We start from the raw sequence: 16,571 nt of genomic DNA on the forward strand, positions 1-16,571 counted from the left end.
CGACCTGGCCCACAGGAGTCCACTGAGGCTGGAAGCGTCGTTGTTGTGTCCACGCAGTCACGGATATTTGCTCCCGACGAGGCTGGACTGAGCTCACGCACCCGGGGACCCACGCTATGGTGGATGAGTGTTACCCTGCTTCACAAGGAGACGCCGCGGATCTGTCGCTCGGGCACCGACCGTTACCGACGGAAAGCCATTAGCTCCGATAGCTCCTTACGCAAGCTAGCAACGTTAGCTGTGAACATCAAAGCCACTGACCTCAAACACATCTAAGGAACATACTCGGTGTTGGGACGTCATTCTCCCGGTGTCTCCGCGTGGTGTGTCCCGTGGACGGTCCCTGAATATGATATACAATGAGTCAAAGAGATACTTTGGTTCATCTGTTTGCTGGAGGGTGAGTATTCACGACACGAGCTAGCTAGCTCCCTGCTAACTGTCGCTATGAACCCACCGAAGCTACACATGCTAGTGTGTGTGTTTGTGTGACACTAGGACCCGGTTTGACGTCCTGGGTTCACGCGAGCGTCCGTGTTAGCATCGGTGTGTCAGCTGTCAGCTAACGTTACGTGTCCGTGTACGCGTGGGAGCTCAATGTCACGCGTCGCAATGACACTGCAGAGGATGAATGGACTGCGCTCGCGCGTGATTTATATAACACGTTACTTACTTCTTCAGTTTAACACAACGTGCACGTGAACACACAGTTACAAAGTGAACGCATCGTCATTGACCTTCCCTGTGCTTTCAGTCACTGTCGGTTATCGTTGTCTCTCTATTAACCGAGTGTAGTCGCTGTCTGCAGAGGTCTCAAGTGTATTTAGCGACGAATGAACCGTGGAGCACAGACAGGTGGCTTCACACCTTTTGAATGTCCCCCTCATTTTTCATTGTAGGCCACTTTGAATCCCTTATTTAGTCAACGACTGAAACAACTACAGACAGAGGAGCTAGTTTATATTCGAGCAGAAAGTGTCAGTGAAGCTCAATATAGTAAATTGAAGGAATATCTCTTAATCACATAAGTGTCCAATAGTTCCCCTGACAGACTTTAAACTTGAAGGTTGTGGGTTTGATACCGTCCTCTGCCAGTCTACTTGCCAAAAGGAAAGACACTTATCCTCACAGTATCCCCACATTGATCCAGATGGTTTCTCCCGCCAGTGTGTGAATGGGTATTTGACGAGTCCAGGTGCTGGTGTTAGGTCTAGAACTGTGAGAGGTATTGGTTGAAAAGCACATGGAGAAATGAATGCAGGCAGACCTTGCCCTCACCTTCCTTTGATCTGTATGCAGTTTACAGCAGCGACGTTACACACTTATCTAGGTCACGGTGTCACTTGGCAGATTTTTCCTCTCAAATTCTTCTCATACTTTGATAAACAGTCGTTTTTGTCTCTGCGTCGACTTTGACGACGTTTGCATCGATGTCTGTTTGTGTGTCAATCGCCAACGATGTTGCTAGACGGCCTTCAAAGTGGGCAGGTGACCCACTCATGGCACCAGTGTGTGCAGTGCAGACTTTGCTGTTTGAATGAGAAATGTAAGAGAATGGGTGGATCACATGAACCTACCACAGACAGACAGACAGGCAGGCAGACAGACAGACAGACAGACACGCTGCAGTGTGACTGATGCAACATGTGAGCTGTGTGAGTACAGAGAAGAGTAGTCCACTTGTCTAGTCTTTACTGCTGGTCTTCCCAGTGTGACTCTGGGGCTACTTTTGCATCAACCTGATTTGAATGCAGTTATATGACACACATGATTGTTTACACAATTCTTGCTTCTAGACAGACAGAGCTGAACAATATGATAAGTTTATGCTTATGTTGACAGGTATTGCAAGTGCCTAATGATTCTTACTTGGTACTGATATATTTTGCATTGTCAGTTTCACAAATAGAAATTTCATGGCAACAAATGATGCATATTATCTAGGGATATGCAGTGTTTGACTTTTTGCCGATATAGTGATAAAACAGCTCGTACCTTCGGCATGGTATGACTTTAAATTTTATTCTATTCTGTTTTTGTGTGTGGTTTTGATCATTTTAATATCACGTAAACCCTGTCACAGGTTATCAACCCATGTCTGATTGTCACTGCACAATTGCAACCATATTTGTTGTGGGAAAGAACAAGAATATTTAATATAGACATGAATAAATAAATCCTGAGTATCAAAACAACTAGAATGTTTCAGCTGATTGGTGCACATCAACAGCAACACAATCTTCCTGGGATCTTTGTTCTCTGTTCATCCCTGTTGGAAATGTTTTTTTTTGCATTTTTCCTCACCATGTTTACTCGGAATGCTTAGATAAGCCATGAAAAGCATGTTCTGATATATGAGTTGTGGGGTTTTCCCTCAAAGCTACTCGTTTGATCTATGACCTCAGCAGGCACTGAGAAGAAAGCACTATATCACACCTCAAACATTAATAGATCACTTCAGTGAGATCACTTTATATGCCTGGGTCACACTCGATGTGTGGTGTGCGCCGCTGCTGTGCCAACGTTCACACACCGGCTGCTTTTCACTCGCACGCTTGCTCGTCTTCGGACACCACAAATATGAATGTGATTTCACTTTCTGATTCATCTCTGACGGGAAACGTTGCTTGATTTTGCCGAGTAGCCCCCCGACCTGTTAACATGGCTTAGTCCGTGAAATGCATAATGCTGTCAATAAGTTAATTTTGGTGAAGATCAGTAAATCATGACTGGGGGACAGATCATTAAAATCTCATGTGAGAGACGAGGGTTTTTCTCTGGGTTATATAAAATTGGCTATACAAATAAAATTGAATTGAATTGAATTGAATTAGACTGAATAGATCGGCCCATTGTCACTGATACCTGATCTAGAATTTTCTTCAATATCGGGACAGATACTCGATACAAATATCGGATCGGTGCATCCCTAATTGCCACTCACCTTGAATACCTTCATGGGTGGGGTTTTAATTCTTTAATAGTTAGAGACACGATTCAGGTTGTTTCAAAGGACTGTTGCTATCTGTCTTTTTGCTGACTCACCTTTCACTCTGTCCGTCCCTGTCTTCCTGCCAGATGTGGAGGCACAGTCGGAGCCATATTGACTTGTCCTCTAGAAGTCGTGAAGACACGACTACAGTCGTCCTCCATCACCCTCTACGTGTCTGAGGTTCAGCTCAGTACAGTCAACGGGGCCAGTGTGGCCCGCGTGACCCCTCCAGGCCCCCTGCACTGTCTCAAGTGAGTTATCAGCATTTATCACACACACACACACATGACTACGATGCCCATGATATGTATGTCACATACATTATTTCTGTGAATTGAAAACATTAACAACATACAACAGTTTGTGTCTGTTGTATGTTGTTAGTGTTTCTTATTCCATGTTAATCTGCACACACATTATATTATAATGTGTGTGTTGGTGTCAAACTCATTGTAGTTCCGGGGCCACAAACGGCACAATTTGATGGCAAGTGGGCGGGACCAGTAAAATGATCGCATCATAACCTATAAAGAGATTTTAGAGTTAATGAGGTATGTTTTTACATTACAAATTATGAACAAACCAATATGTTTTTGTTAAACTGTAGAATCATTATAGACTAATGTTAAAATCTGTTTGTTACAACAAATTGAGATGATTGATGATATTTTTTTTGTTTTGTTTGTGTCTTTTATAAACAGATTGATTTTGGAGAAAGAAGGCCCTCGCTCACTCTTCAGGGGGTTGGGACCAAACTTGGTGGGCGTGGCACCCTCCAGGTCAGCTGGTATATGATTGACTGGTATTTATTTGCAGACAAATCAGTTTCCCCAGCTTCACACTGAACATGCACTGCTCTGCTCCCAACATCAGTCTTATTTATATTCCCGTAGAATGTTTGTGTGCTGATATGACGGCTAGTGTGACGTAGCCTCAGCATTAGCTTTACATCCAAGCACTTTGTTCTCCTGTTTATTCCAGGGCTGCTTGGTTATGGAAAAAAAACCCATAATCACCATTATTTGGCTCAAAATTGAAATCACTATTATTTCAAACGATTACTCCTTTGCGAGGAAAAGTAGCTATTTAAGGTACTAAAAGTTACTGAATGACGCCATTACCTATTTTACATAATTGGCCTATATGTTTTTGCATACAAAAAAAGACCCTAAATATGTCTAGAACTTTTTTTAATGTCACATTCAGAGTGTTGGTGATTCACAGTGAACCAATCAGAACGAGTGTTGTTGTGAGTGTTCTTGCTTGATGTGCGTTAGTGCTGCACGATGTGTCGTCTGAGCATCGTCATCACAATGTGTAATAGTCACAGGATGTTTTATTTTAGAACAAAAGCATCTCTCTCTTCTCTCTCTCTCCCTCTCTTCTCTCTCTCTCTCTCCCTCCCTCTCTTCTCTCTCTCTCCCTCTCTTCTCTCTCTCTCCCTCTCCCTCTCTTCTCTCTCTCTCTCTCTCCCTCTCTTCTCTCTCTCTCCCTCTCCCTCTCTTCTCTCTCTCTCTCTCTCTCCCTCTCTTCTCTCTCTCTCCCTCTCTTCTCTCTCCCTCTCTTCTCTCTCCCTCTCTCTCTCTCTCTCTCTCTCTCTCTCTCTCTCTTCTCTCTCTCTCTCTCTCTCTCTCCTCCCTCTCTTCTCTCTCTCTCTCTCTCTCTTCTCTCTCTCTCCCTCTCTTCTCTCTCCCTCTCTTTTCTCTCCCTCTCTTTGTCTCTCCCTCTCGCTCACTCTCTGAGCAGTCAGCCCCTCCCTCACACACCACGCTGAAGATGAGCGATAAACAAGTGAAATGTAAAAGATCTTTTTCTTTGCGGTTTTCAAACAGTTGTTTGAGGAAATCTCTCGGCCGGTTGTCGTACACATGACAGGACTGGAAGCGACGTTACTTCTTCTTCTAAAAAGCTACTAAACCAAAAGGGTATGACAAGTTCATTGACCTTGGTGAATCAACCTAATTCTCTCCAAACTCAGCTATTTAAGTCATCTGGTGAGAATTCTTAGATTTTTTTAGCATCGCCAAAAAACCAAAAGGCAATGTCAGTTTTTTTCTAATATCGTGCAGCCCTAATGTGCACTGTCCAGTGACTGAGAACAGTCTGAATACTTGCTAAATACATCATTTAGTTGGAAACATTGTTTTTGGATGAAAAGCAGGACAGGAAGTCGGACACAGTTACAATATTAAAAGTCTTATGATAAAAGTCAGTCATTATCTACCGCTTTATCCTCCACCAGAGGGTCGCGGGGGGGTGCTGTGCCAATGTCAGCTACATGGTGCGATAGGCGGGGTGCACCCTGGACAGCTGTTATGATAAAAGTGTAAATCGATTTGTTTGTTTTTTGGGGCCTTGCAACAGTGTGATATACAGTATCCCTGTGAGACCCACAGTGTGAATAAATACAAAATAAATAACTTTGCCAACATTATCATGTTTGCAGCACCATGTAGTCATTTAAATAACCTTTAAATCAATAGTTACATGTTACCCCGCTGATCACAAATGATTGATTTGAGAAATGTACTTTAATGATCTTGAAAATATCCTGCTGTTCGTTCCCATAGAAAATGCACGATTTTGCAACTCTGTTCACCACAAACGAGACGCGCCGCCTTGTATTTGACTTCACGACTGTCATTTTCTTGACAATGCCATTGCACTCGCCATGTTGTTGGATATGCATGAAGCCACAATTGTACATGTTTCCACTTTGATTCTCTGCTTTCATCTGCACTGCAGAGAAAGATGAGATTAGACAAACTAGTCTGATGACTAACCCACAACCTAACAAAACCTGACCCATCAGTTATAATCATTTCAAAAAAAGTGGTCACTCTAGGCTTAGTTATAACAACATATAATGAAACAACAGCAATGAAAAACCTTCAAGTTTGAACTCTAGTATCAAAACAAATGTAAAGCAGCTGAGCTGCTGGATGTTTCATGTCAAGTGTATTAAGTATCAAGTGTTGTACAAGCTAGAATAGAGCTGTGGAGGTACCGGCTATGTTCAGTGCTCCACCCTGAATGTTTACTTTACCTTTAACTTTAACCCTTTACCCTCTGAGCAGGGAGCAGAAATCTCAATCTTATACTTTGTTAATCGCCTTAGGGAAATTATTTCTCTGCATTTGACCCATCCTAGAATTAGGAGCAGTGGGCTGCCACACTGTGCAGTGCCCGGGAGCAATGGGGGTTGGGTACCTTGCTCAGGGGTACCCCAGCTCTTTTTGACCTGGTGGGGACTTGAACCGATGACCCTCCAGTTACAAGCCAAGTTCCCTTTCTACTTGGCAGCCCATGACAAAAACATTGTCTCATTGTCACGTGATGTTCATGATGTCACATGTCTTAATTGAGCCATAAATAAACATTAGTCTTCCTGTGTGTGTGTGTGTGTGTGTGTGTGTGTAACAGGGCCATTTAGACACCATGCATTCTCTGTTTTAAAGAAACAGTGTTGGCAGTATGTGCACGTGGACGTGCTCCTGAACTGACTGCAGTTAGTTCAAATACATCTGTCTCTGTGTTTGGGACACAGGCAAAGTGGTGGCTAATGGCAGTGGTGCAGGTCCCAGTGCTGAGTGTGTGTTGAGTGTTTGGTCAGCATGTCACGTGACTGAAGAGTGGAGCTGTAATGATGACACATTTCACTCATGGTTGTAGGAATAATCAGCTCGTCAGTCTTCACGACTTCAGCTGCTAGAAGAGAAAATAGAATCATTCTAATAATAATTATAAACATGATCATTAAAAAGCCTCTTAATGAGATGTGCTTTTCCACTGGAAGTCCTCTTTGTTTTGCTCGGCTGGTTTATTGAGACGGCTCATTTAGCTGGACCTGACCGGCCACAGTTTAATGAGGTCATGTGGAAATAAGCTGTAATGTAAACTGAAACTAACCACCTTTTACAGTAAAACACAAAAGGACTACATGCACTGACTGACTAGAGATTAATATTAAATCCTGGGAAAAGAACACAATATTCTTGGTAAAAAATAAGAAAAAAAGAAAACAAGTCAGCTAAGCTCAGGTCATTCTGCAGCTATTCCCAGTCTGACCCTTTTTTGTTTTTTATTTATTATTCAGGCAAAATAAAATCATTTATGTCCATCACAAACACATATTGCACAGCCCTTAGCCGGCATTTGGAGAGGTGCAGGGTATGAAAATGACAAGTGCTTTGTTTGGACACTTGGATTATGTGCAGTGATCACTCAAAATTAACATTTCTTCATGAGGGCAGGAATATTTCTCTGGCTCGTTTCAACTCAAATTCTAAAAGGTCCAGTTAGAGAACATTTCCTCAAGCAAAGGTACAGAACGTCATCATGTCTAACTTGCGTTTATGATTTAGTAGTGGGGTGGAGTGGCTCAGTGGTTAAGACCAGTACCCTGTGTGCAAAAGACATCATGGGCGCAAGTTCAACTCCACCCCTGGCTGATTGTACTCAATTCCCTTGTAAGTCGCTTTGGATAAAAGCGTCTGTTAAATGACATGTAATGTAATGTAATGTAGTAGTGGGATACATACTGAAGTACCCTAGTAGTTGTATCAACGTCTGCATGTCATCAACAACTGACTGTCTGATCAAATAAAGAACAATTCGACAATATTTATTATCACTTTTGTACAATTATACAGATATCTAATACTGAAGATATGTATTATTTTCTTCGCTCTTTATTTGTTTTTAATTTATTTTAGTGCTTATTTTCTGTGAGTGGATGTGTTTGGTCAAAAACTCAGTTTCACGTTGCCACGGTCTCTGAGCAGATGAGACAGACTCCAGAGGGAAGAATGAACATGAATGAGTCTGTCCATTCAGGGGTGAAAGTTTTCACTGTCCACTTTTCTCTTCTTAGAAAGTGCCATGTTTGGTTATTTGTCTCTGGCTCACTCGTGTCCCGCTGTGTCGCTCACAGACAGACGGAGAGTCTGTCACTCGCGCCGCACCTCCTTCATCTGTCTGTATTCAGAGTCGCGATGTTCACAAAATTGATTGGCTTTAGTGGCATCACGTGGGATGGCTTAACTCCAATGCAATTGGTCAGTGGATTTCCGGATTCGCTAAACCATTACCGTAAAGTCTAGAGAAGCTGCACCGGTCAAAATGGAAGTGCCTGTCAAAATTTAAAATACTTAAATAATTTATTGACTGTAGGTCCAGGTCCATATAGGACGGCGTCTGGGTCCGGACTCGGACCGCAGTCCGCCTGTCAGTGACCTCTGATTTAGGGCAACTAAGGGACTGTGCTTCACGTTTATTTTCTTTCCTTTGTCGACCTTTCTTTCTTCATTCTGTCTGTTTATGTTCCTGAAACTATGCCGTGTTCATGGAAAACCTTTTTAAAACAACAAACAAACAGATTAGAGATTATACATATGTATATATGTGTAATCTGGTTTACACCTGACAACTTTAAATGAAAGAAAATGGTCCATAAAATGTACAACTGTGGAACATGTATGAACTTTTTATGTTTTAATCTTAAAAGGCTGTGTTTTACTCACACACACACACACACACACACATCTGCTGCATAATTCATGACGGAAAACTGTCCACTTACATTTATTTCACCTATGTTCTGTGTTTTATTCTTGCCATTAAAATCCCTGTGAATCATGAAAAAGTCCTGATTGGTTTCCCGTGTTTAGACCGTACCACTGACCTTTTGTTGTTTTTGAACTTTCAACAGAGCCATCTACTTTGCTGCTTACTCCGCTGCCAAAGAGAAGCTGAATGGCTTGTTGGAGCCTGACTCCATACAAGTTCACATGGTGTCAGCAGCAGCGGCAGGTAACTATATATCGGGGTAAAACGGTGACATGCACCATCATGTACTGCTTTTCAATAGATGGAAAACAAGTCAACGTTTGCACTCTGCTTGTAAGAATTGACGAGTAAATAGATCTTGACTGGTTAGTGCTGGTTAGTGCTGGTTAGCTTGTTGCATATAATAGTGGATCTATTTATCCACTTGTAGAGAGCATGCAGTATTTGAACTACGCCACCCGTGACTCTCCTGAAACTGTGCATTTACTTTATTTAGGGATATTTAGGGATAACTCTTTACACACAATACTGATGTCTGAGTTTTTTACTGAGTTTTTTACCCCTTTTAAACATCTTAGTTGTTAATGACATCTGTACTGATGCAGCTATAACAGGACAGTAATCTCTCTTTAAAGCTTGTTGCCATATGTCATGTTTTGTTTGTTATTTTTTATCTGATGTCCAGTCTGGTGATTTTAGTATTAAACTGATACAGAGTATCGTGTCAGCTCATCCCTTATCTTATTTCCTCCACCCTTTTGTTAAATAGACTGCAGTGTCAGGCTCTTTAATTAAACCTGCAGCAAGCTTAGAGGCCGCATTTAAATATTATGTGTATATTCTCAAATTCTTGGTGTGTCAGGCGGAGCTTGTCTACTCTCATGTCACTGTGATCCAGATGGGAATGTGGGTCAGAAAAGCAGCGTGTGTGTGTGTGTGTGAATCTGTCACAGGGTTGTTACTTTGAGCACAGCATTACTGGGTCAAGGTCAGTATGTGTCAGTACATATTTGTGCGGGGGCCGTATTTTTACAGCAGAGATTAGTCGACCTCTGCCACAGAGACCAATGGCTGAACACTTGGTAGGAATAGATATTAGCTTTAGAGCTTAAAAAGAGAAGAATTTTACAATATTGTGCTGTGTTAAAAGCGCTCTATGTGAAGCCAAGCTATCGGCGCGTTGTTGAGAAATGTGCTGAAGAGTTTACAATTAGCAAAATAACACATGGACTGGCCAAAAGAGAAATGGTGGACTGATCAAAGTAAGCTTGTTCTTTGCAGGCAGTTTGTCAGACGAGCACAAACACTGAATACAACAGTGAAGCATGGTGGCACAAGCATCATGATCTCACTCTATACTGTCAGGGATCATGGATCTGTTTAAATACATCCAAATACTTCAAAATACTTCAAAATACTTCAAAATACTTGAAAAGGTCATTTTCCTTTGGCCCAAGAGGAAATGCCCTTGAAATGAGTGTTTCTACAAGACAGTGATCCCAAACACACCAGTAAGTGAGCAAAAAATATAAGATTAACGTTATAGAGTGGACCAGAATCTCATAGCAAACCTGTGGGGTGACATCAAAAATGCTGTAAATGCAGAGGAATTGTGGAATGTAGTCCCATTGTCCTGAGCTGGAGGAAGTCGGTCGACTCCATGCAACACACATGTGAAGCAGTTCTTAAAAACGGAGCTTATACAACTCAGTATTAGTTCATTGATTCACAGGAAGCCAAGATCTTTGTTTGTGAAGAAATATGCAGAGAATATTCATTTTTATTCACGTTTTCATCTGGAATATAATGAGCAGTGTAGCCTGTGTTTTAGCGTGTATGGAAATAAAAGCTATTACAAGAATTTCTGAGCTTTACTCACTTTTTTTTTTTTAAATGATATAATTATAATAATAATTTTGCCCTACTTAAACCCCAGCTAGGACTGGCACCATGTGGCCCTCGTGCAGGATAAAGCAAATAAAGATGAATAAATGAATATGATATAATAACTGAAGCTGTTGACATACTGTATGTTAACACTGCGATCAGGTTCCTTCATTTGCCCAACCCTAAAACATAACCTGTATGAAACCAAGAAGACCTTCTGTAGACCTTGAATTGCCTCAGGCTCATTGCACTTACATATGAAATAATCTAAATAATAATAATTCCCATTCAGGATACACTGCTAAGAATTGCTCTTTGTTTGGACTTTAATATTGTTTTACTTGCAAAATAGTGAACTATAGAACATCTGTGATTAAACGTGATGAAGAAATCCCTAATCTCAAAAGTCTGTAGAGATTACCAAGAGAAAGAACCAATACATTCATATGTCTACACTTTACAGAAGTAGAGGTGCTGAAATATTAATAAAATAATCAGAAATGTCATTGACAGCAGAAATCATGTCTTCTCTCCTCCATGTGGAGCTTTGTGTTTAGCCTGAAAATGATGTGCTTATCAAAGGCTAATTAACTTAAGTTCTAAATAAATGAAGATTATTTATCATTATTATCATCATTATTATCATCATTATTTAAACTCCTCCCCCTCATGTAAACTCATGTGTTGGAGGTTGATTAATTTTGATACCTGGACGATATTTTTATGATGTTTTAACAAACGTTTTAGACTCAAAGTGGTTTTGTGTACAGAACATATAAACCGTACTCTGTGGGTCTAAGTCCTTGTTTTACAGTTTCTGTGTGAGCATTATTATTATTTATTTTTAAATGAAATGAGTGGCAGTCGTCCATATTTCCAGTTAGCAGAGGCTAACGTCAAGACAAAAAAGACACCGCTTAGCTCTTATGTCACGTGACCTTCTGTATAAGCACATTTTAACATTTGTAGGTACAAGATGATCAGTTACTGTTGTGATTAAACGTTTAAGTCTTTAAAAGTTAAGACTTAGGCAACTGGACTTACTTTAGTTTAAAACGTCTTATCCGCACAGAAATGGAACTTTTCCTTTACAAACTATTTTGTCATTCCAAAAAGATTTTCCCGTGCACAATGAAATTTCTTTATCCACAAAACTCCCCAAAAAACTCTAAAAGCTGTCGTACACATGCCAGGCCTGTATGTGGCGCTGTCACACTGCATACTAACTGTTCTTATTTGATTATACAGTCACAGAAACTAGTGCTGGATGGTTATTGTTTTAATCAACACACAAAACACTGTTCTGGGGGGACTCGTTTCACTGCTGCACCACTTAGCTGAAGGAGTGACTGTCGCCTGTCGAGTGTCCTGAGGATGCACCTTGAGGATGACGGGACTGAAACTGTAGAACACGACAACACAGACTCATGTGGAGCAAGAAGCACCGCTTTGTTGTTTTGTTAGTTGGAGTCTGATGTGGATCGATGGATTGTTCAGAGAAATCATGATGGAAACTGATTCAAACAAATGATGAAACTAGGAACTCTCTTAAAAAACATTATTGATTTGTGTGCATGACGTTAAATTACACAAACAGGAAAGACTATAAATCCAGTCACATGAGGCAGACGGGACTGAAACAGTAAACAGAAAAGCCTTTAATAACTCAATGATGTAACAGACGCTAGATAACATGCTCTTGTGTGCTAATGAGCTCGCTACCGAGTAGAAATCTGTAATCAGTGACTAGGAAATCCAGAGAATCGCATGATAAATCACAAGCTGCCTTTCATCATCACTTCTTTCCCTCTCTCTCTCTCTGTCTCTGTCTCTCTGTGTCGTCATTAGTTATTGTTAATATGCTGAATTGTTGTGTTTCTAGCTGTTTGCTTCCACCCTTGTGCTGTCTTGGTCATTTTCCATGAACATGTTGGGTTTAAATCCTGTTGGGGAAATTTGGTTGAAGTGAAATGGTTGCATGCAGGTCTTTTCCGCTACACACAAGCCTGTGTCTGTTTTAGCTCTCCTCTCGCAAGGGCAGGAGACCCCCGCACCACCAGGGGTCTCTAGCTGCATCTGTGAGGAGTTACTTGAGTCTGCGTGAGTACTCACCACAGATCCTCCCTCCTCTTGTGTATCTGCTTCTCTCTCCCTCTCTACACACACACACACACACTCACTCACTCCTGAGGAAGTCTCTTCTTTCACTGTTTGCATGACAGTTACTGTTACCACACATAGTTGATAGAGCTCTCTCTGAGCCGAAGGTCTTGTTTACATTAACTTGAGCTACATGAATGCACTTTAAACAGCATTTGTTATCGATGTAAAGATAAAGTTTTCTGTGTCACAGACAGTTTGACACGTTTCTAGATTTTGTACAAAAATATGATCCAGGCCTTTTTTTTTCTTCCGCAGGTTTCACGGCCATCACCACAACTAATCCAATATGGCTCATAAAGACTCGTCTGCAGCTGGACGCAAGGTAAACATACACACTTGAATATTTTCAAATTCATTATTTGTGTAAAGCCCAACAAGATTTCTCACGTACGCTAACCCTAAAAGACATCGCAGGCTCCTCGTCTCCCCAGCCTCTGGAATTGTCGCTCTACAGTTGTCCACTGACTACGCAACATAAGCTACATTCGTTTTACCGATAAAAAATTAACGTCATCAACGAAATTCGTAATGATCGTCGATGAATTATGCCTGTGTAAAACACAGGTGACAAAGATCTGTGCTCTCTCTCTCTCTTGTGTTTTTCTGTTTTCATCCTTTAGTCTTTTTTGATCCTCAGGAACCGCGGCGAGCGCAGGATGAGTGCGTTTGAGTGCGTGCGGAGGGTGTACCAGACCGACGGCCTGCGAGGCTTCTACAGAGGGATGTCGGCCTCCTACGCCGGCATCTCAGAGACTGTGATCCACTTTGTGATCTATGAGAACATTAAACGGCGCCTCATTGAGGCCAAGGCACCACAGAACATGCAGGAGGACGAGGAGGTGACCAGAGATCCGTCCGACTTTGTTGGGATGATGCTCGCCGCTGCCACCTCCAAGACCTGTGCCACAACTATCGCTTATCCTCACGGTGAGAATCCAAAAAAGCAGACATAGACTCCAGGGATGAGAATCTCAGTATACATGATCCACGATACATGGACCATGATACCAATGATATCACGATACAACCATTCTGCGATAATTTAAGATATTACAAGAGAATCTTGTAGATATAGATACATCATAATACATGAGTCCATGAGTTTAGTTTTCCATTACTATAGTACCTCCTCAATGTGGGCGGAGTCATATCAGGGCTGCACGAAACTGCTGTGATTAAAAATATTAGTTCAGTACAGACTCAGTCAGTGTTGCTCACTACAACAGACTCCTCTGATAAATGTTGAGATTTTAGACATTTCCTTGTTAAAAGTCGGGGATTAACACAAGTTTCAGGATTTTTGAGTCTTTTAAACTGATCAACAGTTCATCATTGTTCAGTTTGACTCTTATGTCTGATGTCGAGCTCACGACTCTTCCAGTGACGGCACTCTGACGTCTGACGACATCACGTAGAGTATCGGCTCAGCAAGAGCAGGCACTAAAAAAGGAGCAGGTACTCTCACTGATGAAAAGTCACAGAAGTGTGAAGTGTAAAGTGCAGGATTGATCTAGGATGGAGGGCAGAGTGTAGAAATGTGGACGTGGCCTCTCTTAACCTCTCATTCATCAGAGCAGTGTCGCTGTTAGAGCCTGTTCATTTATTCATTTAAATATCGTTCTATACGAGGAAGGACAACCATATATCACCATATCTATATTTTGACTCACCCATAACAGACTCCATTCATGTTTTTGTTACTTTTGCAGAAGTGATCCGCACCAGGCTACGTGAAGAGGGCACAAAGTATCGCTCCTTTTTCCAGACTCTAACAACTGTGCCCAAAGAAGAGGGCTATCGCGCCCTGTACCGAGGCCTCACCACTCACCTGGTACGGCAGATTCCCAACACGGCCATCATGATGTGCACCTATGAGTTGGTGGTCTACCTCCTGAACGGCTAAGGTCCCGCCCGTCTCTTCAGACATGTGTATGTGTAACCCTGCTCCTGTTTAAAGAGGGAGCAAAGGACATAAAAAAGAGCTACTGCACACCAGTGAGCCAGAGGACAGGGACAGCCTCACAGCCACCTTTCTGCTCAGTGATGAGAGCGCTTGTTAAAAATCAGTCTGTAGTTTGTTTCGTATCCAAAGGGTCAAACACGAGGGGGATTGAAAAGGTCCTTGCATCCGGTTTTCACTGTTTTTGATTTCCATTCCATCCCCTTTTTCCCTTTGGTTCTAAACACGGCAGCCTCAGATTCAGAGGGCTGAAGGATGGAAGTTATTCTGCCTTTAATCACAGAGAAATACAAAGATTAGTCTTTGCAACATCACGATTTGTTGTCGTGCTGCATTTCAACATCAGTCGTGAGCAAGCGAGCGTTCAGTAGTTGGTATAAGAGAGAGAGTAAAGTGAATGTGCCTTGTGTGAAGACAGGATGTACAGTAGTACATGATTAATGGGTGCAGGAGGAGGCGGAGCTTACATAAAAATGTTATGCACAAGGTGGAGGCTTTAATTATAACTAGCTCCCACGCTTGTTACAAAGGTCCTTTAGTTTTTCTTCTGTCTTGCGTTTTTTGGCAACTTCGCACAAAAACTCATTTAATGCATCAAACCTGATTTTATGTTTCTGTTTTCCTATTGAAAAAACACACAAATCTCTCACACAGTAGCCATAGCAACCAAGGTCAAAGGTAGACAAGAAGGAAATGAAATCTTCTACATCCGTCCACTTTCCTGAGTTAGCAGCAGCGCACAGCTACGTTGCTATCCAGCGTGCGTGTGTGTGTGTGTGTGTGCACAAACACCATCTAACGAGCTAGTAGCTAGCCGGACATTCTCAACTGGAACACAGTGAACTCAGGTGAGTTTACATCTATATTATAAGAGCGTCAGGTAAACTGTCCTGAAGTTAAACTGCAGAACTGTGAAATCATACCGTGCTGAACACTGAACATGTACAACACGCTCCATCTCACCGCTAACTCTTTGTTTTTCTGTGACGTGAAGGTCAACACGATCCAATACGCACTAGCTAATAGAGCGATACAGCGCCACCTACGGAGTCACAATCAGACGTACACGGCTAATAAAAGGATTTTCTCTCCACATGTAAACTCAGACTCAGCAGGTTGTCTGATTGCTGTCTTAGTCGGACTACGGCCTTAGATTAAACTGCGCATGTAAATGTCTGACTGTCTCAGCGATTCCCCACGAGATTATTCCTGTGTCCACCAAGTTCCATCACAATCTCTTCCTCCATTTTTTACCCGATTCCAAAGATTCATACATGAAAACGTCAGAAACGGGGAAACGATATCTTAGATATAATAATAGACTCAGCATTCCAACCATTGGCATTAGCCACCAAAACAATAACGGAAACAAGTATCCGGCATTCCCAACATGTGTCTCCATCACTGTAGACGTCCCAACATGTGTCTCCATCACTGTAGACGTCCCAACATGTGTCTCCGTCACTGTAGACGTCCCAACATGTGTCTCCGTCACTGTAGACGTCCCAACATGTGTCTCCGTCACTGTAGACGTCCCAACATGTGTCTCCGTCACTGTAGACGTCCCAACATGTGTCTCCGTCACTGTAGACGTCCCAACATGTGTCTCCGTCACTGTAGACGTCCCAACATGTGTCTCCACTGTAGACGTCCAAATGTGTCTCCATCACTGTAGACGTCCAAATATGTGTCTCCATCACTAGACGTCCCAACGTGTCTCCAGCACTGTAGGCGTCCAAACATGCAGTACAGTCCAATACGGTATAGTGCGGTTCAGTCCGGTACGGTACAGTTCAGGGTCAGGCGAGTACCTTTACTTGGTAGGTGGGTGTGGGCCGTGTCCGATGGCCACGCCAGCAAGCTACCCAGTGCAATGTTGTGCAGGTTGCCATGACAACGAACGACAACATCGACATTTTCCAGCTCAGTTATTTTTTCTCACCAAAACATCAGATCTGTATGAAAATAGATGTTTTTCTGTTGACCAATCAGCTGACTGAT

At 42.1% G+C, this 16,571-nt stretch overlaps 1 protein-coding gene across 1 annotated transcript; it reads left to right on the plus strand.

The window, feature by feature from the left end:
• On the plus strand, positions 1–15,849 carry LOC131462483 (solute carrier family 25 member 36-A-like). The gene is made up of 7 exons (XM_058633738.1): positions 1–400; positions 3,079–3,243; positions 3,694–3,771; positions 8,703–8,803; positions 12,866–12,932; positions 13,248–13,537; positions 14,320–15,849. The coding sequence occupies exons 1-7, from the start codon at positions 360–362 to the stop codon at positions 14,511–14,513; spliced, it is 936 nt and encodes a 311-aa protein (XP_058489721.1). The 5' UTR covers positions 1–359; the 3' UTR covers positions 14,514–15,849.
• Positions 15,850–16,571: the final 722 nt, after the last annotated feature.

Source organism: Solea solea, chromosome 7 (genome assembly GCF_958295425.1).
Source record: "Solea solea chromosome 7, fSolSol10.1, whole genome shotgun sequence".
Lineage (NCBI taxonomy): Eukaryota > Metazoa > Chordata > Actinopteri > Pleuronectiformes > Soleidae > Solea > Solea solea.